The sequence below is a fragment of the Salmo trutta genome, chromosome 16 (genome assembly GCF_901001165.1).
Source record: "Salmo trutta chromosome 16, fSalTru1.1, whole genome shotgun sequence".
Taxonomy (NCBI): Eukaryota; Metazoa; Chordata; class Actinopteri; order Salmoniformes; family Salmonidae; genus Salmo; species Salmo trutta.
In genome coordinates, this window is record NC_042972.1 from 3,615,980 (window position 1) to 3,642,048 (window position 26,069).

A 26,069-nucleotide genomic window follows, 5' to 3' on the forward strand; every position below is an offset into this window, starting at 1 on the left:
ACAAGCTTCCCACAATAAGTTGGTGAATTTTGGCCCATTCCTCCTGACAGATTCCCCATTCCTCCTTTTCAGTTCTGCCCATAAATGTTCTATGGGATTGAGGTCAGGGCTTTGTGATGGCCACTCCAATACCTTGACTTTGTTGTCCTTAAGCCATTTGCCACAACTTTGGAAGTATGCTTGGGGTCATTGTCCATTTGGAAGATCCATTTGCGAAGAAGCTTTAACTTCCTGACTGATGTCTTGAGTTGTTGTTTCAATATATCCACATAATTTTCGTTTCTCATGATGCCATCTATTTTGTGAAGTGCACCAGTCCCTCCTGCAGCAAAGCACCCCCACAACATGATGCTGCCCCCCCGTGCTTCAAACAGTTATATTTTTGTTTCATCAGACCAGAGGACATTTCTCCAAAAAGTATGATCTTTGTCCCCATGTGCAGTTGCAAACCGTAGTCAGGCTTTTTTGGATATAGATACTTTTGTACCTGTTTCCTCCAGCATCTTCACAAGGTCCTTTTCTGTTGTTCTGGGATTGATTTGCACTTTTCGCACCAAAGTACGTTCATCCCTAGGAGACAGAACACGTCTCCTTCCTGAGTGGTATGATGGCTGCGTGGTCCCATGATGTTTATACTTGTGTACTTTTGTTTGTACCGATGAACGTGGTACCTTTAGGCGTTTTTGGAAATTGCTCCCAATGATGAACCAGACTTGTGGAGGTCTACAATTGTGGAGGTCTTGGCTGATTTCTTTAGATTTTTCTCATGATGTCAAGCAAAGAGGCACTGAGTTTGAAGGTAGGCCTTGAAATACATCCACAGGTACACCTCCAATTGACTCAAATGATGTCAATTAGCCTATCAGAAGCTTCTAAAGCCATGACATCATTTTCTGGAATTTTCCAAGCTGTTTAAAGGCACAGTCAACTTAGTGTATGTAAACTTGTAACCCACTGGAATTGTGATACAGTGAATGATAAGTGAAATAATCTGTCTGTAAACAATTGTTGGAAAAATGACTTGTCATACACAAAGTAGATGTCCTAAACGACTTGCCAAAACTATAGTTTGTTAACAAGAAATTTGTGGAGTGGTTGAAAAACGAGTTTTAATGACTCCAACCTAAGTGTATGTAAACTTCCGACTTCAACTGTACATCTTAAATGACGTTTTCACAAATTTGATGATATAATCGTCAAGCACTCTTCCCTCTTCTTCCCTCCTCTCTTCTTCCCTCCTCTCTTCTTCCCTCCTCTCTTCTCCCCTCCTCTCTTCTTCCCTCCTCTCTTCTTCCCTCCTCTCTTCTCCCCTCTTCTCTTCTCCCCTCCTCTCTTCTCCCCTCCTCTCTTCTTCCCTCCTCTCTTCTTCCCTCCTCTCTTCTCCCCTCTTCTCTTCTTCCCTCCTCTCTTCTCCCCTCCTCTCTTCTCCCCTCCTCTCTTCTCCCCTCCTCTCTTCTTCCCTCCTCTCTTCTTCCCTCCTCTCTTCTCCCCTCTTCTCTTCTTCCCTCTCTTCTTCCCTCCTCTCTTCTCCCCTCCTCTCTTCTCCCCTCCTCTCTTCTTCCCTCCTCTCTTCTTCCCTCCTCTCTTCTCCCCTCCTCTCTTCTTCCCTCCTCTCTTCTCCCCTCCTCTCTTCTTCCCTCCTCTCTTCTTCCCTCTTCTCTTCTTCCCTCCTCTCTTCTTCCCTCCTCTCTTCTCCCCTCCTCTCTTCTCCCCTCCTCTCTTCTTCCCTCCTCTCTTCTTCCCTCCTCTCTTCTTCCCTCCTCTCTTCTTCCCTCCTCTCTTCTCCCCTCTTCTCTTCTTCCCTCCTCTCTTCTTCCCTCTTCTCTTCCCCTCTTTTCCTCTCTTTTTTTTCTTCTTTTCTTCTTCTGTGATGGAGACTGTGACCTGCTGCTACAGTTACAATTCGGAAAGTATTTAGACCCCTTTACTTTTTCCCCACATTTTGTTACGTTACAGACTTACTCTAAAATGCCTTATTCTATAATGGATTAAATAAATAAAACATCTCATCAATCTACACACAATACCCCATAACAACAAAGCAAAAACGGATTTGTAGAAATTTTGAAAATGTATAAAAAAAACAATACCTTATTTACATAAGTATTCAGACCCTTTGCTATGAAACTCGAAATTCAGCTCAGCTGCATCCTGTTTCCATTGATCATCCTCGAACTGTTTCTACAACTTGATTGGAGTCCACCTGTGGTAATTTCAGTTGATTGAACATGATTTGGAAAGAGACACACTTGTCTATATAAGGTCCCACAATTGACAGTGCATGTCAGAGCATGAGGTCGAAGGAATTGTCCGTAGAGCTCAGAGACAGGATTGTGTCAAGGCACAGATCTGGGGAATGGTACCAACACATTTCTTCAGCATTGAAGGTCCCCAAGAACACGGTGGCCTCCATTCTTAAATGGAAGTTGTTTGGATCCACCAAGACTCTTCCTAGAGCTGGCCGCCCGGCCAAACAGATCAATTGGGGGAGGGCGTTGGTCAGGGAGGTGACCAAGAACCCGATGGTCGTTCTGACAGCTCCAGAGTTCCTTTGTGGAAATTGGAAAAACCTTCCACAAGGACAACCATCTCTGCAGCACACCACCAATCTGGCCTTTATGAGAGTGGCCAGACGTAAGGCACTCTTCACTTGAACCAGATCAAGCTTCTCTGAAGAGACCTGAATTTATCTGTGTAGCCTGCTGTGTAGCCTGCTGTGCAGCCTCCCCATCCAACCAGACAAATCTTGAGGTATCTTCAGAGTATCTCTACCGCTCCTGCTGTCTCTAGAGAGTTGAAAACAGCAGGTCTGGGACAGGTAGCACGTCCGGTGAACAGGTCAGGGTTCCATAGCCGCAGGCAGAACAGTTGAAACTGGAGCAGCAGCACGGCCAGGTGGACTGGGGACAGCAAGGAGTCATCAGGCCAGGTAGTACTGAGGCATGGTCCTAGGGCTCAGGTCCTCCAAGAGAGAGAGAAAGAGAGAGCATACTTAAATTCACACAGGACACCGGATAAGACAGGACATATACTCCAGATATTACAGACTGACCCTAGCCCCCCGACACACAAACTACTGCAGCATAAATACTGGCGGCTGAGACAGGAGTGGTCGGAAGACACTGTGGCCCCGTCCGACAGGGCCAAACAGGCAGGATATAACCCCACCCACTTTGCCAAAGCACAGCCCCCACACCACTAGAGGGATGCCTTCAACCACCATCCTGAGACAAGGCCGAGTATAGCCCACAAAGATCTCCGCCACGGCACAACCCAAGGGGGGGCGCCAACCCGGACAGGAAGATCATGTCAGTGACTCAACCCACTTAAGTGACGCACCCCTCCTAGGGACGGCATGGAAGAACACCAGTAAGCCAGTGACTCAGCCCCTGTAATAGGGTTAGAGGCAGAGAATCCCAGTGGAGAGAGGTGAACCGGCCAGGCAGAGACAGCAAGGGCGGTTCGTTGCTCCAGAGCCTTTCCGTTCACCTTCACACCCCTGGGCCAGACTACACTCAGTCATAGGACCTACTGAAGAGATGAGTCTTCAATAAAGACTTAAAGGTTGAGACTGAGTCTACGTCTCTCACATGGGTAGGCAGACCATTCCATAAAAATTGAGCTCTGTAGGAGAAAGCCCTGCCTCGAGCTGTGTGCTTAGAAATTCTAGGGACAGTAAGGAGGCCTGCGTCTTGTGACCGTAGCGTACGTGTAGGTATGTACGGCAGGACCAAATCTGAAAGATAGGTAGGAGCAAGCCCATGTAATGCTTTGTAGGTTAGCAGTAAAACCTTGAAATCAGCCCTTGCCTTAACAGGAAGCCAGTGTAGAGAGGCTAGCACTGGAGTAATATGATCAACATATTTGGTTCTAGTCAAGATTCTAGTAGCCGTGTTTAGTACTAACTGAAGTTTATTTAGTGCTTTATCTGGGTAGCCGGAAAGTAGAGCATTGCAGTAGTCTAACCTAGAAGTAACAAAAGCTTCTTCAAAAGTTTCTTATTTTTGCAATGTTACGTAGATGGAAAAAGCTGTCCTTGAAACAGTCTTTATATGCTCGTCAAAAGAGAGATCAGGGTCCAGAGTAACGCGGAGCTCCTTCACAGTTTTATTTGAGACGACTGTACAACCATCAATATTAATTGTCAGATTCAACAGAAGATCTCTTTGTTTCTTGGGACCTTGAACAAGCATCTCTGTTTTGTCTGAGTTTAGAAGTAGAACATTTGCAGCCATCCACTTCCTTATGTCTGAAACACAGGCTTCCAGCGAGGGCAATTTTGGTGCTTCACCATGTTTCATTGAAATGTACAGCTGTGTGTCGTCCGCATAGCAGTGAAAGTTAACATTATGTTTCCGAATGACATCACCAAGAGGTAAAATATATAGCGAAAACAATAGTGGTCCTAAAATGTAGCCTTGAGGAACACTGAAATTTACAGTTGATTTGTCAGAGGACAAACCATCCACAGAGACAAACTGATATCTTTCCGACAGATAAGATCTAAACCAGGCCAGAACTTGTCCGTGTAGACCAATTTGGGTTTCCAATCTCTCCAAAAGAATGTGGTGATCGATGGTATCAAAAGCAGCGCTAAGGTCTTGGAACACGAGGACAGATGCAGAGCCTCGGTCTGACACCATTAAAAGGTAATTTACCACCTTCGCAAGTGCAGTCTCAGTGCTATGATGGGGTCTAAAACCAGACTGAAGCGTTTCGTATACATTGTTTGTCTTCAGGAAGGCAGTGAGTTACTGCGCAACAGCTTTTTCATAATTTTTTTTTCAGAGGAATGGGAGATTCGATATAAGCCGATAGTTTTTTATATTTTCTGGATCAAGGTTTGTCTTTTTCAAGAGAGGCTTTATTACTGCCACTTTTAGTGAGTTTGGTACACATCCGGTGGATAGGGAGCTGTTTATTATGTTCAACATAGGAGGGCCAAGCACAGGAAGCAGCTCTTTCAGTAGTTTAGTTGGAACAGGGTCCAGTATGCAGCTTGAAGGTTTAGAGGCCATGATTATTTTCATCAGTGTGTCAAGAGATATAGTACTAAAAAACTTGAGTGTCTTTCTTGATCCTAGGTCCTGGCAGAGTTGTGCAGACTCAGGACAACTGAGTTTTGGAGGTATACGTAGATTTAAAGAGGAGCTCGTAATTTGCTTTCTAATGATCATGATCTTTTCCTCAAAGAAGTTCATGAATTTATCACTGCTGAAGTGAAAGCCATCCTCTCTTGGGGAATGCTGCTTTTTAGTTAGCTTTGCGACAGTATCAAAAATACATTTTGGATTGTTCTTATTTTCCTCAATTAAGTTGGAAAAATAGGATGATTGAGCAGCAGTGAGGGCTCTTCGATATTGCACGGTACTGTCTTTCCAAGCTAGTCGGAAGACTTCCAGTTTGGTGTAGCACCATTTCCGTTCCAATTTTCTGGAAGCTTGCTTCAGAGCTCGGGTATTTTCTGTATACCAGGGAGCTAGTTTCTTATGACAAATGTTTTTTGTTTTTAGGGGTGCGACTGCATCTAGGGTATTGCGCAAGGTTAAATTGAGTTCTTCAGTTAGGTGGTTAACTGATTTTTGTACTCTGACGTCCTTGGGTAGGCGGAGGGAGTCTGGAAGGGCATCTAGGAATCTTTGGGTTGTCCGAGAATTTATAGCACGACTTTTGATGATCCTTGGTTGGGGTCTGAGCAGATTATTTGTTGCGATTGCAAACGTAATAAAATGCAGGTCCGATAGTCCAGGATTATGAGGAAAAACATTAAGGTCCACAACATTTATTCCACGGGACAAAACTAGGTCCAGAGTATGACTATGGCAGTGAGTAGGTCCGGAGACATGTTGGACAAAACCCACTGAGTCGATGATGGCTCCGAAAGCCTTTTGGATTGGGTCTGTGGACTTTTCCATGTGAATATTAAAGTCACCAAAAATGTGAATATTATCTGCCATTACTACAGGGTCCGATAGGAATTCAGAGAACTCAGTGAGAAACGCTGTATATGGCCCAGGAGGCCTGTAAACAGTAGATTTAAAAAGTGATTGAGTAGGCTGCATAGATTTCATGACTAGAAGCTCAAAAGACGAAAACGTTTTATTTTTATTTTGTAAATTGAAATTTGCTATCGTACCGAAGAAGATTTGAGGCTGTAATCGCTGCCAAAGGTGCTTCTAAAAAGTACTGAGTAAAGGGTCTGAATACTTATGTAAATGTGATATTTCATTTTTTTAATTTTATACAAATGCACAAATGTACAAAAAAAAAAATTAGATCCATTTCAGAATAAGGCTGTAACTTAACAAAATGTGTCACGGGGTCTGAATATTTTCCGAACGCACTGTACACATACACACACACACACCCTGATACACACATCTCTCCTGGAATACTCCCTCACACAAATTCAGTACGTTTTACATGTACAGTCGTGGCCGAAAGGTTTGAGAATGACACAAATATACATTTTCACAAAGTTTGCTGCTTCAGTGTCTTTAGATATTTTTGTCAGATCTTACTATGGAATACTGAAGTATAATTACAAGCATTTCATAAGTGTCAAAGGCTTTTATTGACAATTACATGAAGTTGATGCAAAGAGTCAATATTTACAGTGTTGACCCTTCTTTTTCAAGACCTCTGCAATCCGCCCTGGCATGCTGCCAATTAACTTCTGGGCCACATCCTGACTAATGGCAGCCCATTCTTGCATAATCAATGCTTGGAATTTGTCAGAATTTGTGGGTTTTTGTTTGTCCACCCGCCTCTTGAGGATTGACCATAAGTTCTCAATGGGATTAACCTGTTGAGGATCTTATCCCGATCTTATCCCGGTATTGGGATTCATTGTCATGTGACCATGGCGGGGAATTCAAAACTGCAAGAGTAATCATTTCAAAAAATCAAATAATCAACTATTTTCCTCCATTTGAAAGATATATCTCCTAAATCTAACCACGCTGTCCGATTTTCAGAGGCATTACGGAGAATGCATAAAGTTAGGTTATGTGAGGAGAGTACATTGACAATAGCTGCGTGTAATGTTTAGCCAATTCAAAGAAGGGCATCAACAGACAGAAAACTAGCTAGAATTATGCACTTACCTTTGACAATCTGCATCAGATGACACTCATAGGACATTATGTTATACAATACATGCATTTTTAGTTCCATCAAGTTCATATTTATATCCAAAAACAGCATTTACAGTCGCGGTGAAATTCAGAATTTTTTTCGGCTCGAATGCACCCAGTGAATCCAGCATTACAAATCACGGAATTACTATTCGAAAACATTGGTAAATTATAATATTGTCATTCAAAGAATAATATATTATCATCTCGTAATTGCTACCGAAGGGCCAGATCTCAAAATAACTTTACTGGGAAATCACATTTTGTATAAACTGGGTACTATGCTAACAACAATAAGCTATATGCTAAGCTAAGCTAAGCTATACCGTTAGCATTAGCATCATCTAATATCGATAATAACATTCTAAATATCCCCTTACCTTTGATTATCTCCATCAGAAGGCGCTGCCAGAGATCCCAGGTCCAGAACAAATGTGGTTTCTTTTGACAAAGTTCATAATTTATGTCCAAATAGTTAGCGTTCAGTAGGCTCCCACAAAATGAGGTGGGCAGTGTAAAGTCACGTCGAAAAACTAAAGAAAACCTAGTAAATAATCTATTTACGTTTGTTTAAACATGTCAAACGTTGTTTAGCACTAATCTTTTGTTCCATTTTTAACGTGAAACATCAGTAAACATCAGTAATATTTTCACACAACCTATCAAGTGTCTAGAATAAACGATAATGACAAAGGCACTCTTCTCAGATTCATGCGCAGGCGCAAAAAATGAAGTGATGACGTGTCAACTTGTAAGCTTTCTAATTCGGTGTGTATTTATCACAGATGCTTCAAACAACTTTCTAAAGATCGTTGACATCTAGTGGAAGCAGTAGGAGTTGCGAACTGAATCCTTTCTCACTGTGGTATCTTTAAAACAATGACACTAAATAGTACAGCCACAAAATTCTCATTTTTTTTAATCTATTTTTCTCAGGTTTCTGCCTGCAATATGAGTTTTGTTATACTTACAGACACCATTCAAACTGTTTTAGAAAATTCAGAGTGTTTTCTATCCGAATGTGTTAATAATATGCATATCCTAGCTTCTGAGTTGGTGTAGGAGGCAGTTAAAAATGGGCACATATTTTTTTCAAAATTCTCAATACTGCCCCCGTGGCCCGTAGAGGTTAAGGTCTGGGGAGTTTCCTGGCCATGGACCCAAAATATCGATGTTTTGTTCCCCGAGCCACTTTGTTATCACTTTTTCCTTATGGCAAGTTGCGCCATCATGCTGGAAAAGGCATTGTTCGTCACTAAACTGTTCCTGGATGGTTGGGAGAAGTTGCTCTCGGAGGATGTGTTGGTACCATTCTTTATTCATGGCTGTGTTCTTAGGCAAAATTGTGAGTGAGCCCACTCCCTTGGCTGAGAAGCAACCCCACACATGAATGGTCTCAGGATGCTTTACTGTTGGCATGACACAGGACTGATGGTAGCGCTCACCTTGTCTTCTCCGGACAAGCTTTTTTCCGGATGCCCCAAACAATCGGAAAGGGGATTCATCAGAGAAAATGACTTTACCCCAGTCCTCAGCAGTCCAATCCCTGTACCTTTTGCAGAATATCAGTCTGTCCCTGATGTTTTTCCTGGAGAGAAGTGGCTTCTTTGCTGCCCTTCTTGACACCAGGCCATCCTCCAAAAGTCTTTGACTCACTGTGCGTGCAGATGCACTCACACCTGCCTGCTGCCATTCCTGAGCAAGCTCTGTACTGGTGGTGCCCCGATCCCGCAGCTGAATCAACTTTAGGATACGGTCCTGGCGCTTGCTGGACTTTCTTGGACGCCCTGAAGCCTTCTTCACCACAATTGAACCACTCTCCTTGAAGTTCTTGATGATCCGATAAATGGTTGATTTACGTGCAATCTTACTGGCAGCAATATCCTTGCCTGTGAAGCCCTTTTTGTGCAAAGCAATGATGACGGCACGTGTTTCCTTGCAGGTAACCATGGTTGACAGAGGAAGAACAATGATTCCAAGCACCACCCTCCTTTTGAAGCTTCCAGTCCGTTATTCGAACTCAATCAGCATGACAGAGTGATCTCCAGCCTTGTCCTCGTCAACACTCACACCTGTGTTAATGAGAGAATCACTGACATGATGTCAGCTGGTCCTTTTGTTGCAGGGCTGAAATGCAGTGGAAATGTTTTTTTTGGGTGGGATTCAGTTCATTTGCATGGCAAAGAGGGACTTTGCAATTAATTGCAATTCATCTGATCACTCTTCATAACATTCTGGAGTACATGCAAATTGCCATCATACAAACGGAGGCAGCAGACTTTGAACATTTAATATTTGTGTCATTCTCAAAACTTTTGGCCACGACTGTACAGTAATAATTAGAAATTAAACTGATGATGGCAGTAGGCAGATTATACAATAGTAACGACCTCACACTGCTTGTCTTAATCAGCCTAAAGTCAAAATCAAAGTAAGTATACGCCAATTTAAAACACCTAGTTTTCAGAGTAATATTTCTAATTATTAGGACATGCAAACACCTTTTAATCGGCGTTTCAGCGGTGTATTTGATCTGCGAGCGAGCCTCCCTCTTCTGTGCCGGTGAAGTGAGTTTGGAACGAATGCGTCTTAGAAGTAGTTTTCACATTCAAACTTTAAATGTCTGAAAATGCCTCCCAAAATTAACATGGTTGCTGTGGTAGAACGTTTTTATTTGATTGGCGATTTTTTTTCTGCATTTATCAGAGTCCCAATCGTGTCCATGGAGACAGGATTATTAGGAGAAACCGTTGTTCTTACGAAGCACGTAAACATTTTAATCAAACTATTATATTAATCTGACTATCCACAGTAATCACATTATTGTGTGCATGTAACCATACTCACCGACGGCTTGTTAAGATAGACAGAGAAAGAACGCAATGGAAGAACTTTCAGAGTAGTTTCAAAGCCCATTACCCTGTTCATTGAGCAATGAGTTTGTCTGTTTTGAGAGACACGGAGAAGATATTTTATATTATTTATGTCTAAGGTGCTTTCTAATTAGTCAACAATCCTCTCCGTCCATCATAGACATGTTGTACTCAGCTCCGGTATTCTACCCAACACAGGTTATGGTGTGGAAGACTAATTTTAAAACAGCTGACTATGGAGAAGTTCTACGACTGCAGCAGACAGCGACCTGCGTCGACCTTGGAGGAGGAGGAGCTGCAGGAGGAGGGGGAGGAGGAGGAGGAGGAGGAGCAGCTTTCACCGGAGACTCCAGGAACTCCTTGCTCCATAGGCAGGTAAACTACCATATAACACCACGGAATATCTGGAATGTCCCTCCGATTATTTTTTTTGGGGGGGGGGGGGGGAATGTTCCCGGGATGACTCTGTGACAGGATGTAATTGGTTTCAGGGCCTAAGCTAGGACTGCATCCCAAATGACGTCCTATTATCCATAGGGCTCTGATGAAAAGGAGTGCAGGAATATAGGGAATAGGGAGTCATTGGGGACTCCGATGTAGTTCTCCTGATGGTTGATACTTCTTCATCTCAATCAGGGGCGGCAGGTAGCCTAGTGGTTAGAGCGTTGGGCCACTAACCAAAAGGTTTACTTGATCCAATCCCCGAGCTGACAAGTTTAAAGAAAAATCGGTCCTTCTGCACCTGAACAAAGGCAGTTAACCCACTGTTCCCCGGTAGGCCGTCAGTGTAAATAAGAATTTGTTCTTAACTGATTTGACTAGTTAAAGGTAAAAAATAAAAAATAATAATTTCAAAAATCAGCACCTGAAGACTATAGCAGCTACATCTGAGAGTAGATGGATGCAGAGGTAGCAGTGTAGCCTTGGTGCTTCAGGGAGTGCATCAGTGAGCTAGGGTTGCTGCTCTACTTGAATGTATGAGTAGGGCCTGTAGGTACTACTCATACATGAATTGCGAAACAAAGTAAATAGAGGTACTCTAAATAAATATATATGAATACTAATGAGAATGTCATGTGTGTTTGTCACCAAGAATATAAGCTTCTTTCCCTTCCTTCCTTCCTTCCTTCCTTCCTTCCTTCCTTCCTTCCTTCCTTCCTTCCTTCCTTCCTTCCTTCCTTCCTTCCTTCCTTCCTTCCTTCCTTCCCCAGGCTGTCTCTTTTCTTCCCTGCTCCTACTCCACCTGTCTACCTCCCTCTATCCCTCTCCCTCTCTCTCTACCTTCTAGCTTCCTCCTCTCATCCCCTCCCTCCTCTCCTCCCTTCCTCCCTCCTCTCTGAGGGGTCTCTATGTCGTGTAACATGCTGAGGGGTCTCTATGTCATGTAGCACCATCAGGTAATAGGGCAACAGGAAAATCTCCTCACAATAGTGCTGGTAGTCATTTAGGTAGGTTGCCTTAGTGTTCTTGGGCACAGGGACTATGGTGGTCTGCTTAAATCATGTTGGTATTACAGACTCGGACAGGGAGATGTTGAAAATGTCAGTGAAGACACTTGCCCGTTGGTCAGCGCATCTTCGCAGTACACATCCTGGTAATCTGTCTGGCCCTTGTGAATGTTGACCTGTCTAAAGGTCTTACTCACATCGGCTGCGGAGAGCATGATCACACAGTCTTCCAGAACAGCTGGTGCTCTCCTGCATGTTTCAGTGTTATTTGCCTCGAAAAAAGCATAGAAGTAGTTTAGCTCGTCTGGTAGGCTCGTGTCGCTGGGCAGCTCTCGGCTGTGCTTCCTTTTGTAGTCTTTAATGGTTTGCAAGCCCTGCCACATCTGAGTGTTGAGCCGGTATAGTACGATTCGATCTTAGTCCTGTATTGACGCTTTGCCTGTTTGATGGTTCGTGGGAGGGCATACCGGGATTTCTTATAAGCTTCCGGGTCAGAGTCCCGCTCCTTGAAAGCGGCAGTTCTAGCCTTTAGCTCAGTGCGGATGTTGCCTGTAATCCATGGCTTCTGGTTGGGGTATGTACGTACGGTCATAGTGGGGACGACGTCATCGATGCACTTACTGATGAAGCCAGTGACTGATGTGGTGTACTCCTCAATGCCATCGGAGGAATCCTGGAACATATTCCAGTCTGTGATAGCAAAACAGTCCTGTAGCTTAGCATCTGCTTCATCTGACCACTTTCTTTCTATTGACTGAGTCACTGGTACTTCCTGCTTTCATTTTAGCTTGGAATCAGGAGGATAGAGTTGTGGTCAGATTTGCCAAATGGAGGGCGAGGGAGAGCTTTGTATGCGTCTCTGTGTGTGGAGTAAAGGTGGTCTAGAGTTGTTGTTTTTTTTTCCCTCTGGTTGCACATTTAAGAGATTCAAGTCTTTGCTTTGTGCCTCTTAACACTACTTTAACGTCACAAACTAGGTCCAGGAGAGATTACTGTGTAGTGTAAAGACACAGATCTATATTCTAATCTCGGTCTTTGTTCCCGCTACGAGAGATGAAGGAGAGTCTTGAGTAGCAGAATGGTGAAAGAGATTCCTGCTGTTCAATTCACATGACATCCTTGCCTTACCTTTTTGTTGCTGTTGGAAAATGGAACATTCTGGGTCCGCCGCTCAAATTGACTATAAATATCACAGTAGCCGCTTGTCTGTAAGCACTAACTACTACACTAAACAAAAAATATAAACGCAACATGCAACAATGTCAAAGATTTTTTTCTGAGTTTTCATTTCATATAAGGAAATCGGTCAATTGAATTAAATTCATTAGGCCCTAAACTATGTGTTTCACTGAATTCAGTGCATCTGTTGGCCATAGCTACCTTTTAAAAAAAAAAAAAGGATCAGGAAATCAGTCAGTGTCTGGTGTGACCACCATTTGCCTCATACAGCGCGACATATCTAAACTATTGAACTAACACATATGGAATCATGTAGTAAGCAAAAAAGTGTTATACAAATCAAAATGTATTTTAGATTCTTCAAAGTAGCCACCTTTTGCCTTGAAGACTGCTTTGCACACTCTTGGCATTCTCTCAACCAGCTTCGTCTCACAAAGACATGGCGGTTGGAACCAAAAATCTGGAAAATTTCAATAACTTAAAGTTTCTTCAAGTGCAGTCGCAAAAAACATCAAGCGCTATGATGAAACTGGTTCTCATGAGGACCTCCACAGGAAAGGAAGACCCAGAGTTACCTCTGCTGCAGAGGATAAGTTCATTAGAGTTACCAGCCTCAGATTGCAGCCCAAATAAATGCTTCACAGAGTTCAAGTAACAGACACATCTCAACATCAACTGTTCAGAGGAGACTGTGTGAATCAGGCCTTCATGGTCAAATTGCTGCAAAGAAACCAGTACTAAAGGACACCAATAAGAAGAAGAGACTTGCTTGGGACAAGAAACATGAGCAATGGACATTTAGACCGGTTGAAATCAGCATGCCAATGGCACGGGTCCTCAACTTGAGACGTGACAAAACTGTACATTTTAGAGGGGCCTTTTATTGTCCCTAGGCCTATAGTATGAATCTGTCAGTTTCATATATATCATAGGCCTTCTGCATCAGTGGTGGATTATGTCAGCCTTCCTCGTATGCTGCGAAAGGTGACCGAGCTACAGGTATTCTCACCAAAAGTCTGTATTCGGGAAAGTACTCAGACCCCCTTCACTTTTTCCACATTTTCTTACGTTACAGCCTTATTCTAAAATGGATTAAATATATTTTTTATTTCTTATCAATCTACACACAATACCTCATAATGAGAAGGCAAAAACAGTTTTTTTTTGAAAATGTTGCTAATTTGTAAAAAATAAAACCGGAAATATCACATTTACATAATTATTCTTCATGCTTTGTTGAAGCACCTTTGGTGCCTTTTTAATGAGGAGTGGCTTCCGTCTGGCTGGGCCAACCATAACGGCCTGATTGGTGAGGTGCTGCAGAGATGGTTGTCCTTCTGGAAGGTTCTCCCATCTCCACAGAGGAACTCTGGAGCTCTGTCAGTGTGACCATCGGGTTCTTGGTCACCTCCCTGTCGAAGGCCATTCTCCCCTGATTGCTCAGTCTAGGAAGAGTCTTTGTGGTTCCAAACTTCTTCCATTTAAGAATGATGGAGGCCACTGTGTTCTTGGGGACCTTCAATGCTTCAGAAATGTTTTCGTACCCTTCCCCAGATCTGTGCCTCGACACAATCCTGTCTCTGAGCTCTACAGACAATTCCTTCGACCTCATGGCTTGGTTTTAGCTCTGACACAAAAATCATGTCCAATTAATTGATTTTACCACAGGCGGACTCAATCAAGTTGTAGAAACATCTCAAGGATGATCAATGGAAACAGGATGCACCTGAGCTCAATATTGAGTTTCATAGCAAAGGGTCTGACTACTTATGTAAATAAGGGTATCTACTAGGACAGACACTTTAAAATCCTATTCCTTATGATTTATTTTTTGACTAGTCTTTTTTAGCCATTTATTAATGTGTTTGTTCATGCCTTTCTATGGACTATAGTAATAAAGGTCAAATTCAATATTTTATCAAATAATTTGATATTTTAAAACAAATAATACCTAAAGAGTTCCTAAAATTATAAATCAAATAGCTAAATGATCATCTTAAAACAATTCCAAATGTTAGCTTAGGGGGAGGGGCAGGAACTGAAATACATTTCTCAGGGTTCAACCCCTGGTTTGTGCATCTTATGATCGCTAGGTGAGGCCATATCATCGGTGTTGCTAATTCTAGGTTACGTAGGTTTCTGTTTGGTATGTTATGGTACAGAATGATATCAAAATATAATTTATTATATTCCTATTACTGTCATTATTACTCATCAGTTTTGAATGAATATACATATAATGATTATACATTATACATATGAAATGATAATGTAGGTCAATACAACAACAAGAATATATGTATTTTTCTTTTTTCTTTCTATCTCTCTGTCCTTAAATGGCTTCTAGATCTTTCTAGGTTTTTCCTTCCTGTCTAGCAGCTGTTTGACTGTTGTTCCAATTCAGTGAGGAAAGAGGAGAGCAGAGGGAGGGAGGGAGGGAGGGAGGGAGGGAAAGAGGAGAGCGGAGGGAGGGAGGGAGGGAAAGAGGAGAGCAGAGGGAGGGACTGTGGTGCTGTTATTCTCTCTCGGTCTCTCTCTCCCGGTCTCCCTCTCTCTCTTTCTCTCTCTCTCTCTCTCTCTCTCTCTCTCTCCCGGTCTCTCTCTTTCTTTCTCTCTCTCTTTCTCTCTCTCTCTCTCTCTCTCTCTCTCGGTCTCTCTCTCTCTCCCGGTCTCTCTCTTACTCTCTCTCTCTCTCTCTCTCTCTCGGTCTCTCTCTAATTTCGATTTAAGGAGCATTATTGGCATGGGAAACATATGTTTAACATTACCAAAGCAAGTGAAATAGATAATAAACAAAAGTGAAATAAACAATAACAATTAACAGTACACATTACAATCATAAAAGTTCCAAAAGAACAAAGATGTTTCAAATATTTAAAGTTAAAAAAACATAATAAAAATAAATATGGGTTGTATTTACAATTGTGTTTGTTTTTCACTGGTTGACCTTTTCTTGTGGCAACAAGTCACAAATCTTGCTGCGATGGCACACTGTGGTATTTCACCCAGTAGATAACATTTAACATTTTTGTATTTTTTACATTTTAGTAATTTAGCAGACGCTCTTATCCAGAGCGACTTACAGTAGTGAATGCATAGATTTCATAGATATTTTTATTTTTTTCTCCGTACTGGTCCCCCGTGGGAATCGAACCCACAACCCTGGCGTTGCAAACACCATGCTCTCCCAACTGAGCCACAGGGAAGCCTTTTAGATATGGGAGTTTATCAAAATTGGGTTTGTTTTCATATTCTTTGTGGGTCTGTAATATTTCTCTCAAATGTTTGTATATATTTTTTTATTTAACTAGTGAAGTCAGTTAAGAACAAATTCTTATTTACAAGGACGGCCTACAGGGGAATAGTGGGTTAACTGCCGGCCTACCGGGGAACAGCGGGTTAACTGTCAGCCTACCGGGGAACAGTGGGTTAACTGCCGGCCTATCAGGGAACAGTGGGTTAACTGCCGGCCTACCGGGGAACAGTGGGTTAACCTGTTATGACTAGGGGGCAGTATTTTCACGGCCGGATAAAAAACGTACCCGATTTAATCTGATTATTACTCCTGCCCAGAAACTACAATATGCATATAATTATTAGCTTTGGATAGAAAACACTCCAAAGTTTCTAAAACTGTTTGAATGGTGTCTGGTGTCATTTGGCAGGCCAAAACCTGAGAAGATTCCAAACAGGAAGTACCCTGTCTGACCATTTCTTGGCCTTCTTGATTATCTCTATCCAATACAGGGGATCTCTGCTGTTACGTGACACTTCCTACGGCTCCCATGGGCTCTCAGAAGGCGGCAAAAAGCTGAATCGTGGCTTTGCAGGCCCTGGCTGAAAAACATTAGCGCGTTTGGATAGTGGCCGGTCAGAGTACTATGAGACTGAGGCTCGTGCACGAGTCGACTCCATGTTTACTTTCTCTCTCTTTGAACGAAAACCACCACTCCCGGTCGGAATATTATCGCTTTTTTACGAGAAAAATGGCATGAAAATTGATTTTAAACAGCGGTTGACATGCTTCGAAGTACGGTAATGGAATATTTAGAATTTTTTTGTCACGAAACGCGTCGGGCACGTGACCCTTATTTACCCCTCGGATAGTGTCTTGAACGCACGAACAAAACGCCGCTGTTTGTATATAACTATGGATTATTTGGGACCAAACCAACATTTGTTATTGAAGTAGAAGTCCTGGGAGTGCATTCTGACGAAGAACAGCAAAGGTAATAACATTTTTCTTATAGTAAATCTGACTTTGGTGAGTGCTAATCTTGGTGGGTGTCTAAATAGCTAGCCTGTGATGGCTGGGCTATCTACTGAGAATATTGCAAAATGTGCTTTCACCGAAAAGCTATTTTAAAATCGGACATAGCGAGTGCATAGAGGAGTTCTGTATCTATAATTCTTAAAATAATTGTTGTTTTTTGTGAACGTTTATCATGAGTAATTTAGTAAATTCACCGGAAGTTTGCGGGGGTATGCTAGTTCTGAACGTCACATGCTAATGTAAAAAGCTGGTTTTTGATATAAATATGAACTTGATTGAACAAAACATGCATGTATTACTAACAATTTACTAAATTACTCACGATAAACGTTCACAAAAAGCATAACAATTATTTTAAGAATTATAGATACATTACTCCTCTATGCACTCGATATGTCCGATTTTAAAATAGCTTTTCGGATGAAGCACATTTTGCAATATTCTAAGTACATAGCCCAGCCATCACGGGCTAGCTATTTAGACACCCACCCAGTTTAGCCTTCACCAAAATCACATTTCCTATAAGAAAAATGGTCTTACCTTTCCTGTTCTTCATCAGAATGCACTCCCAGGACTTCTACTTCAATAACAAATGTAGGTTTGGTCCCAAATAATCCATAGTTATGTTCCATCAGCGACGTTTTGTTCGTGCGTTCTAGACACTATCAGAATGGTAAATCACGGTCGTGCGCATGGCGCAGAACGTGACAAAAAAATTCTAAATATTCCATTACCGTACTTCGAAGCATGTCAACCGCTGTTTAAAATCAATTTTTATGCAATTTATCTCGTAGAAAAGCGATAATATTCCGACCGGGAATCTGCAATTAGCTAAACAGCCGAAGGAAAATACTGCACGGGGTCGAATCGGGCACGCGCCTAATTCCATTGTCCTCTGATGGGCCACTTGGAAAAGGGGATTCTGTGTTTCAGCCTGAGGCTGCCTCGTCATCGTTCAGGTTTTTCCCGTGTTCTGAGAGCCTATTGGAGCCCTAGGAATTGTCACGTTACAGCTAAGATCCTGACTCTTCAATAAACAGAAGCAAGAACAACAACACCTTGTCAGACAGGGTACTTCCTGCATGAAACCTTCTCAGGTTTTTGCCTGCCATAGGAGTTCTGTTATACTCACAGACACCATTCAAACAGTTTTAGAAACTTTAGGGTGTTTTCTATCCAAACCTGAACAATAATATGCATATTCTAGCTTCTGAGTTGGTGTAGGAGGCAGTTAAAAATGGGCACATATTTTTTCCAAAATTCTCAATACTGCGCCCTAGCCCGTAGAGGTTAACGGCTCTTTTCTGGATTTTGATAATTAGCGGGTATCGGCCTAATTCTGCTCTGCATGCATTATTTGATGTTTTACATTGTACACAGATGATATGTTTGCAGAATTCTGCATGCAGTCTCTCAATTTGGTGTTTGGCCCTTTTTGTGAATTCTTGGTTGGTGAGCGGGCTCCAGACCTCACAACCATAAAGGGCAATGGGTTCTATAACTGATTCAAGTATTTTTAGCTAGATTGATATGTCAAATTTGATGTTCCTTTTGATGGCATAGAAGGCCCTTCTTGCCTTGTCTGTCAGATCGTTCACAGCTTTGTGGAAGTTACCTGTGACGCTGATGTTTAGGCCGAGGTATGTACAGTTTTTTGTGAGCTCTATGGCAACTGTGTCTAGATGGAATTTGTATTTGTGGTCCTGCCAACTGGACCTTTTTTGGAACACCATTATTTTTGTCTTACTGAGATTTACTGTCAGAGCCCAGGTCTGACAGAATCTGTGCAGAAGATCTTGGTGCTGCTGTATGCCCTCCTTGGTTGGGGACAGAAGCACCAGATCATCAGTAGACATTTGACTTCAGATTCTAGTAGGGTGCAGTTTGTTCTAGTGCCCTCGCCAGTTCGTTGATGTATATGTTGAAGAGGGTGGGGCTTAAGCTGCATCCCTGTCTCACCCCACGGCCCTGTGGAAAGAAATGTGTTTTTTGCTAATTTTAACTGCACACTTGTTGTTTGTGTACATGGATTTTATAATGTTGTATTTTTTTCCCCCAACACCATTTTCCATCAATTTGTATAGCAGACCCTCATGCCAAATTGAGTTGAAAGCGTTTTTGAAATCAACAAAGCATGAGAAGACTTTGCCTTTGTTTTGGTTTGTTTGTTTGTCAATTAGTGTATGCAGGGTGAATACGTGGTCTGTCGTATGGTAATTTGGTAAAAAGCCAGTTTGACATTTGCTCAGCACATTGTTTTCACTGAGGAAATGTACGAGTCTGCTGTTAATGATAATGAGGAGGATTTCCCCAAGGTTATTGTTGACGCATATCCCACGGTAGTTATTGGGGTCAAATTTGTCTCCACTTTTGTGGATTGGGGTGATCAGTCCTTGGTTCCAAATATTGGGGAAGATGCCAGAGCTAAGGATGATGTTAAAGAGTTTTAGTATAGCCAATTGGAATTTGTTGTCTGTATATTTGATCATTTCATTGAGGATACCATCAACACCACAGGCCTTTTTGGGTTGGAGGGTTTGTATTTTGTCCTGTAGTTCATTCAATGTAATTGGAAAATCCAGTGGGTTCTGGTAGTCTTTAATAGTTGATTTAAAGATTTCTATTTGATCATGTATATGTTTTTGCTGTTTGTTCTTTGTTATAGGGCCAAAAAGTTTGGAGAAGTGGTTAGGTCTAAGGCATGCTGGGTCTTTGGGGAAAAAGTGTGTTCTTATTTATTTCCCGTTTGAGTCCATAAGGAGTACAATCTGTGGCTTGTGTATGTCCTCAGCGGGTGGGGGGGGGGGTGTTGCCAGGAGGGCTATCAGGGTGGCTGACGTGGGGGTGTTCAGAGGGGGTGGGATCCCCTGGGTTTGGGGTTCTTCATTTGTCTGTCCTGCTGTGATGTCGAGGCTATGGTCAGAGTCTGAGGTGGGCTGTTCTGCTGGCTTCTCTGCATGGGTGGCCACCTCTCTAATGTGTTGTTCTCTGTCACACGTCATCGTTCTCACCTTCTCCTCTACTGCTCTGATCTTCTCCTGCTCTTTCTCCTGTTGATGTTGTCTCACCACAGTCCAGAGTTGCAGATATGTCTCTCTCCACCTCCAGCTCTCCGGGTCTGGTTAAAGGGAGTGTTGATGAGCTAAACTATATTTTTTTGTGCTGACTGGAGTGTGTTCACCTGCTGTTCCAGCTCCACCTGTCTTACCTCCAGCTGGGTGAATGTATCCTTCATTTCTATGAAGGAGTAGTACTTTGTGCTTGGAGGTTGACTTTCCGCTTGGTGTTTGCTCATCTGTGGGGTTGTATAATGAAGAGGTTTGGTGTGACACTCTTGGGGTGGGAGTATCTTTCTCAAGAGAGATCTTATACTGCTGTGCTTTCTCTTTTGATTATGTGAAAGTCCAGCTGAAGCTGTTTGGGTGTTGTCCTGTACCTTTACTGTTCCAGACTTGAACAGGTTGACAATGGTTGACTCAGAGTCCTCGTTAACACCATCTCTGTTAACAGAGGAGTAGTGCGTTAATATAGCACTGTGCCATGCCAGGGGATGGTCTGGTTAATATAGCACTGTGCCATGCCAGGGATGGTCTGGTTAATATAGCACTGTGCCAGGGGATGGTCTGGTTAATATAGCACTGTGCCATGCCAGGGGATGGTCTGGTTAATATAGCACTGTGCCATGCCAGGGGATGGTCTGGTTAATATAGCACTGTGCCATGCCAGGGGATGGTCTGGTTAATATAGCACAGTACCAGGGGATGGTCTGGTTAATATAGCACTGTGCCAGGGGATGGTCTGGTTAATATAGCACTGTGCCATGCCAGGGATGGTCTGGTTAATATAGCACTGTGCCAGGGGATGGTCTGGTTAATATAGCACTGTGCCATGCCAGGGGATGGTCTGGTTAATATAGCACTGTACCAGGGGATGGTCTGGTTAATATAGCACTGTGCCATGCCAGGGGATGGTCTGGTTAATATAGCACTGTGCCAGGGGATGGTCTGGTTAATATAGCACTGTGCCAGGGGATGGTCTGGTTAATATAGCACTGTGCCATGCCAGGGGATGGTCTGGTTAATATAGCGCTGTACCATGCCAGGGGATGGTCTGGTTAATATAGCACTGTGCCATGCCAGGGGATGGTCTGGTTAATATAGCACTGTGCCATGCCAGGGGATGGTCTGGTTAATATAGCACTGTGCCATGCCAGGGGATGGTCTGGTTAATATAGCACTGTGCCAGGGGATGGTCTGGTTAATATAGCACTGTGCCATGCCAGGGGATGGTCTGGTTAATATAGCACTGTGCCATGCCAGGGGATGGTCTGGTTAATATAGCACTGTGCCATGCCAGGGGATGGTCTGGTTAATATAGCACTGTGCCATGCCAGGGGATGGTCTGGTTAATATAGCACTGTGCCAGGGGATGGTCTGGTTAATATAGCACTGTGCCATGCCAGGGGATGGTCTGGTTAATATAGCACTGTGCCATGCCAGGGGATGGTCTGGTTAATATAGCACTGTACCAGGGGATGGTCTGGTTAATATAGCACTGTGCCATGCCAGGGGATGGTCTGGTTAATATAGCACTGTACCAGGGGATGGTCTGTGTTAATATAGCACTGTGCCATGCCAGGGGATGGTCTGGTTAATATAGCACTGTACCAGGGGATGGTCTGGTTAATAAAGCACTGTGTCATGCCAGGGGATGGTCTGGTTAATATAGCACTGTGCCATGCCAGGGGATGGTATGGTTAATATAGCACTGTGCCAGGGGATGGTCTGGTTAATATAGCACTGTGCCATGCCAGGGGATGGTCTGGTTAATATAGCACTGTACCATGCCAGGGGATGGTCTGGTTAATATAGCACTGTGCCATGCCAGGGGATGGTCTGGTTAATATAGCACTGTACCAGGGGATGGTCTGGTTAATATAGCACTGTACCAGGGGATGGTCTGTGTTAATATAGCACTGTGCCAGGGGATGGTCTGGTTAATATAGCACTGTGCCATGCCAGGGGATGGTCTGGTTAATATAGCACTGTGCCAGGGGATGGTCTGTGTTAATATAGCACTGTGCCATGCCAGGGGATGGTCTGGTTAATATAGCACTGTGCCAGGGGATGGTCTGTGTTAATATAGCACTGTGCCATGCCAGGGGATGGTATGGTTAATATAGCACTGTGCCATGCCAGGGGATGGTATGGTTAATATAGCACTGTACCAGGGGATGGTATGGTTAATATAGCACTGTGCCAGGGGATGGTCTGGTTAATATAGCACTGTGCCATGCCAGGGGATGGTCTGGTTAATATAGCACTGTGCCAGGGGATGGTCTGTGTTAATATAGCACTGTGCCATGCCAGGGGATGGTCTGGTTAATATAGCACTGTGCCAGGGGATGGTCTGTGTTAATATAGCACTGTGCCATGCCAGGGGATGGTCTGGTTAATATAGCACTGTACCAGGGGATGGTCTGGTTAATATAGCACTGTACCAGGGGATGGTCTGTGTTAATATAGCACTGTGCCATGCCAGGGGATGGTCTGGTTAATATAGCACTGTGTCATGCCAGGGGATGGTCTGGTTAATATAGCACTGTACCATGCCAGGGGATGGTCTGGTTAATATAGCACTGTGCCAGGGGATGGTCTGATTAATATAGCACTGTGCCATGCCAGGGGATGGTCTGTGTTAATATAGCACTGTGCCATGCCAGGGGATGGTCTGGTTAATATAGCACTGTACCAGGGGATGGTCTGGTTAATATAGCACTGTACCAGGGGATGGTCTGTGTTAATATAGCACTGTGCCATGTCAGGGGATGGTCTGTGTTAATATAGCACTGTGCCATGCCAGGGGATGGTCTGGTTAATATAGCACTGTGTCATGCCAGGGGATGGTCTGGTTAATATAGCACTGTGTCATGCCAGGGGATGGTCTGGTTAATATAGCACTGTGCCAGGGGATGGTCTGGTTAATATAGCACTGTGCCATGCCAGGGGATGGTCTGGTTAATATAGCACTGTGCCAGGGGATGGTCTGGTTAATATAGCACTGTGCCATGCCAGGGGATGGTCTGGTTAATATAGCACTGTGCCATGTCAGGGGATGGTCTGGTTAATATAGCACTGTGCCAGGGGATGGTCTGGTTAATATAGCACTGTGCCAGGGGATGGTCTGGTTAATATAGCACTGTACCATGCCAGGGGATGGTCTGGTTAATATAGCACTGTGTCATGCCAGGGGATGGTCTGGTTAATATAGCACTGTGCCAGGGATGGTCTGGTTAATATAGCACTGTGCCATGCCAGGGGATGGTCTGGTTAATATAGCACTGTGCCAGGGGATGGTCTGGTTAATATAGCACTGTGTCATGCCAGGGGATGGTCTGGTTAATATAGCACTGTGTCATGCCAGGGGATGGTCTGGTTAATATAGCACTGTGCCAGGGGATGGTCTGGTTAATATAGCACTGTGCCATGCCAGGGGATGGTCTGGTTAATATAGCACTGTGCCATGCCAGGGGATGGTCTGGTTAATATAGCACTGTGCCAGGGGATGGTCTGGTTAATATAGCACTGTACCATGCCAGGGGATGGTCTGGTTAATATAGCACTGTGCCAGGGGATGGTCTGGTTAATATAGCACTGTGCCATGCCAGGGGATGGTCTGGTTAATATAGCACTGTACCAGGGGATGGTCTGGTTAATATAGCACTGTGCCAGGGGATGGTCTGGTTAATATAGCACTGTGCCAGGGGATGGTCTGGTTAATATAGCACTGTACCAGGGGATGGTCTGGTTAATATAGCACTGTGCCATGCCAGGGGATGGTCTGGTTAATATAGCACTGTGCCAGGGGATGGTCTGGTTAATATAACACTGTACCAGGGGATGGTCTGGTTAATATAGCACTGTGCCATGGGATGGTCTGGTTAATATAGCACTGTGTCAGGGGATGGTCTGGTTAATACAGCACTGTGTCAGGGGATGGTCTGGTTAATATAGCACTGTGTCAGGGGATGGTCTGGTTAATATAGCACTGTGTCAGGGGATGGTCTGGTTAATATAGCACTGTGGCCTCGAAGGCCTCTGCATTTGGGAGGCTCAAGGGCTTTGATACCTCTCACTTTACACACCTCAGTGCTAATTGAAGTTGCAGTCAGATATTTACATTTTAGTCATTTATCAGACGCTCTTTTCCAGAGCGACTTACAGTAGTGAATGCATACATTTCATCCTCTTTTTTTGTTGTTGTACTGGCCCCCCGTGGGAATCGAACCACAACCCTGGCGTTGCACACACCATGCTGGCGTTGCAAACACCATGCTCTACCAACTGAGCCACAGGGAAGCCTGAAAACACCAGATATGTTCTGTCCTAGCAAGCTTGGTAACCTTAACTTAGCATTCAGTCCCTGTTTTAAAGTCAAATATATCATTGTAAGGTATTTTCTTCTTCTTGGCTTTAAAAAGTAGCTTCAGACTTAACATTACTCACTCAGTTCCAGGTTGGATGGCGTTTTCAGGTTTCTGTTGTTTCTTTACCAGAGCATTTGCTGTATAGCTTGGAAATATAAATCTTTGGTAGTAGGAATCTTTCACGTAATTTTGTCCAAAATCAGGTTGTAGTTTGGAGTTTGGATTTGGAGTGAAGGTTATGTTGTGGAGGGTAGTATGCTGTATATGTCCTGGTGACATAGTGTTGTGGAGGGTAAAATCCTGTATATGTCCTGGTGACATAGTGTTGTGGAGGGTAGTATCCTGTATATGTCCTGGTGACATAGTGTTGTGGAGGGTAGCATCCTGTATATGTCCTGGTGACATAGTGTTGTGGAGGGTAGCATCCTGTATATGTCCTGGTGACATAGTGTTGTGGAGGGTAGTATCCTGTATATGTCCTGGTGACATAGTGTTGTGGAGGGTAGTATCCTGTATATGTCCTGGTGACATAGTGTTGTGGAGGGTAGCATCCTGTATATGTCCTGGTGACATAGTGTTGTGGAGGGTAGCATCCTGTATATGTCCTGGTGACATAGTGTTGTGGAGGGTAGTATCCTGTATATGTCCTGGTGACATAGTGTTGTGGAGGGTAGCATCCTGTATATGTTCTGGTGACATAGTGAAGGTTATGTTGTGGAGGGTAGCATCCTGTATATGTCCTGGTGACATAGTGTTGTGGAGGGTAGTATCCTGTATATGTCCTGGTGACATAGTGTTGTGGAGGGTAGCATCCTGTATATGTCCTGGTGACATAGTGTTGTGGAGGGTAGCATCCTGTATATGTCCTGGTGACATAGTGTTGTAGAGGGTAGCATCCTGTATATGTCCTGGTGACATAGTGTTGTAGAGGGTAGCATCCTGTATATGTCCTGGTGACATAGTGTTGTGGAGGGTAGCATCCTGTATATGTCCTGGTGACATAGTGTTGTGGAGGGTAGCATCCTGTATATGTCCTGGTGACATAGTGTTGTGGAGGGTAGTATCCTGTATATGTCCTGGTGACATAGTGTTGTGGAGGGTAGTATCCTGTATATGTCCTGGTGACATAGTGTTGTGGAGGGTAGCATCCTGTATATGTCCTGGTGACATAGTGTTGTAGAGGGTAGTATCCTGTATATGTCCTGGTGACATAGTGTTGTGGAGGGTAGTATCCTGTATATGTCCTGGTGACATAGTGATGGTTACGTTGTGGAGGGTAGCATCCTGTATATGTTCTGGTGACATAGTGAAGGTTATGTTGTGGAGGGTAGCATCCTGTATATGTCCTGGTGACATAGTGTTGTGGAGGGTAGTATCCTGTATATGTCCTGGTGACATAGTGATGGTTACGTTGTGGAGGGTAGTATCCTGTATATGTCCTTGAGGAAAAATCCAAGTTTATCCAACTATAAATCTATCTTTTTGTAAAAATATGCTGAGAAATTCAGAAGTTCATCTGCTCATCTCTCCCTCTGCTTTCTCTGCCCCCTCTTTGTTCTTTCTGCTCCCTTTCTCTCCCTCTGCTCTCTCCTTTCTCTCTCCCTCTGCTCTCTCCTTTCTCTCTCCCTCTGCTCTCTCCTTTCTCTCTCCCTCTGCTCTCTCCTTTCTCTCTCCCTCTGCTCTCTTCTTTCTCTCTCCCTCTGCGCTCTCTCTCTGCTCTCTCCTTTCTCTCCT

The 26,069-nt window shown here is 43.6% G+C and overlaps 1 protein-coding gene across 1 annotated transcript in view; it reads left to right on the top strand.

The window, feature by feature from the left end:
• Positions 1-26,069, top strand: part of poc1a (POC1 centriolar protein A) — a gene marked incomplete in the record, with an annotated part of 93,730 nt that overhangs the window by 27,846 nt on the left and 39,815 nt on the right. Inside the window, 1 exon segment of the mRNA XM_029692813.1 lies at positions 10,208-10,334. Coding sequence (XP_029548673.1) covers positions 10,208-10,334 — 127 coding nt within the window.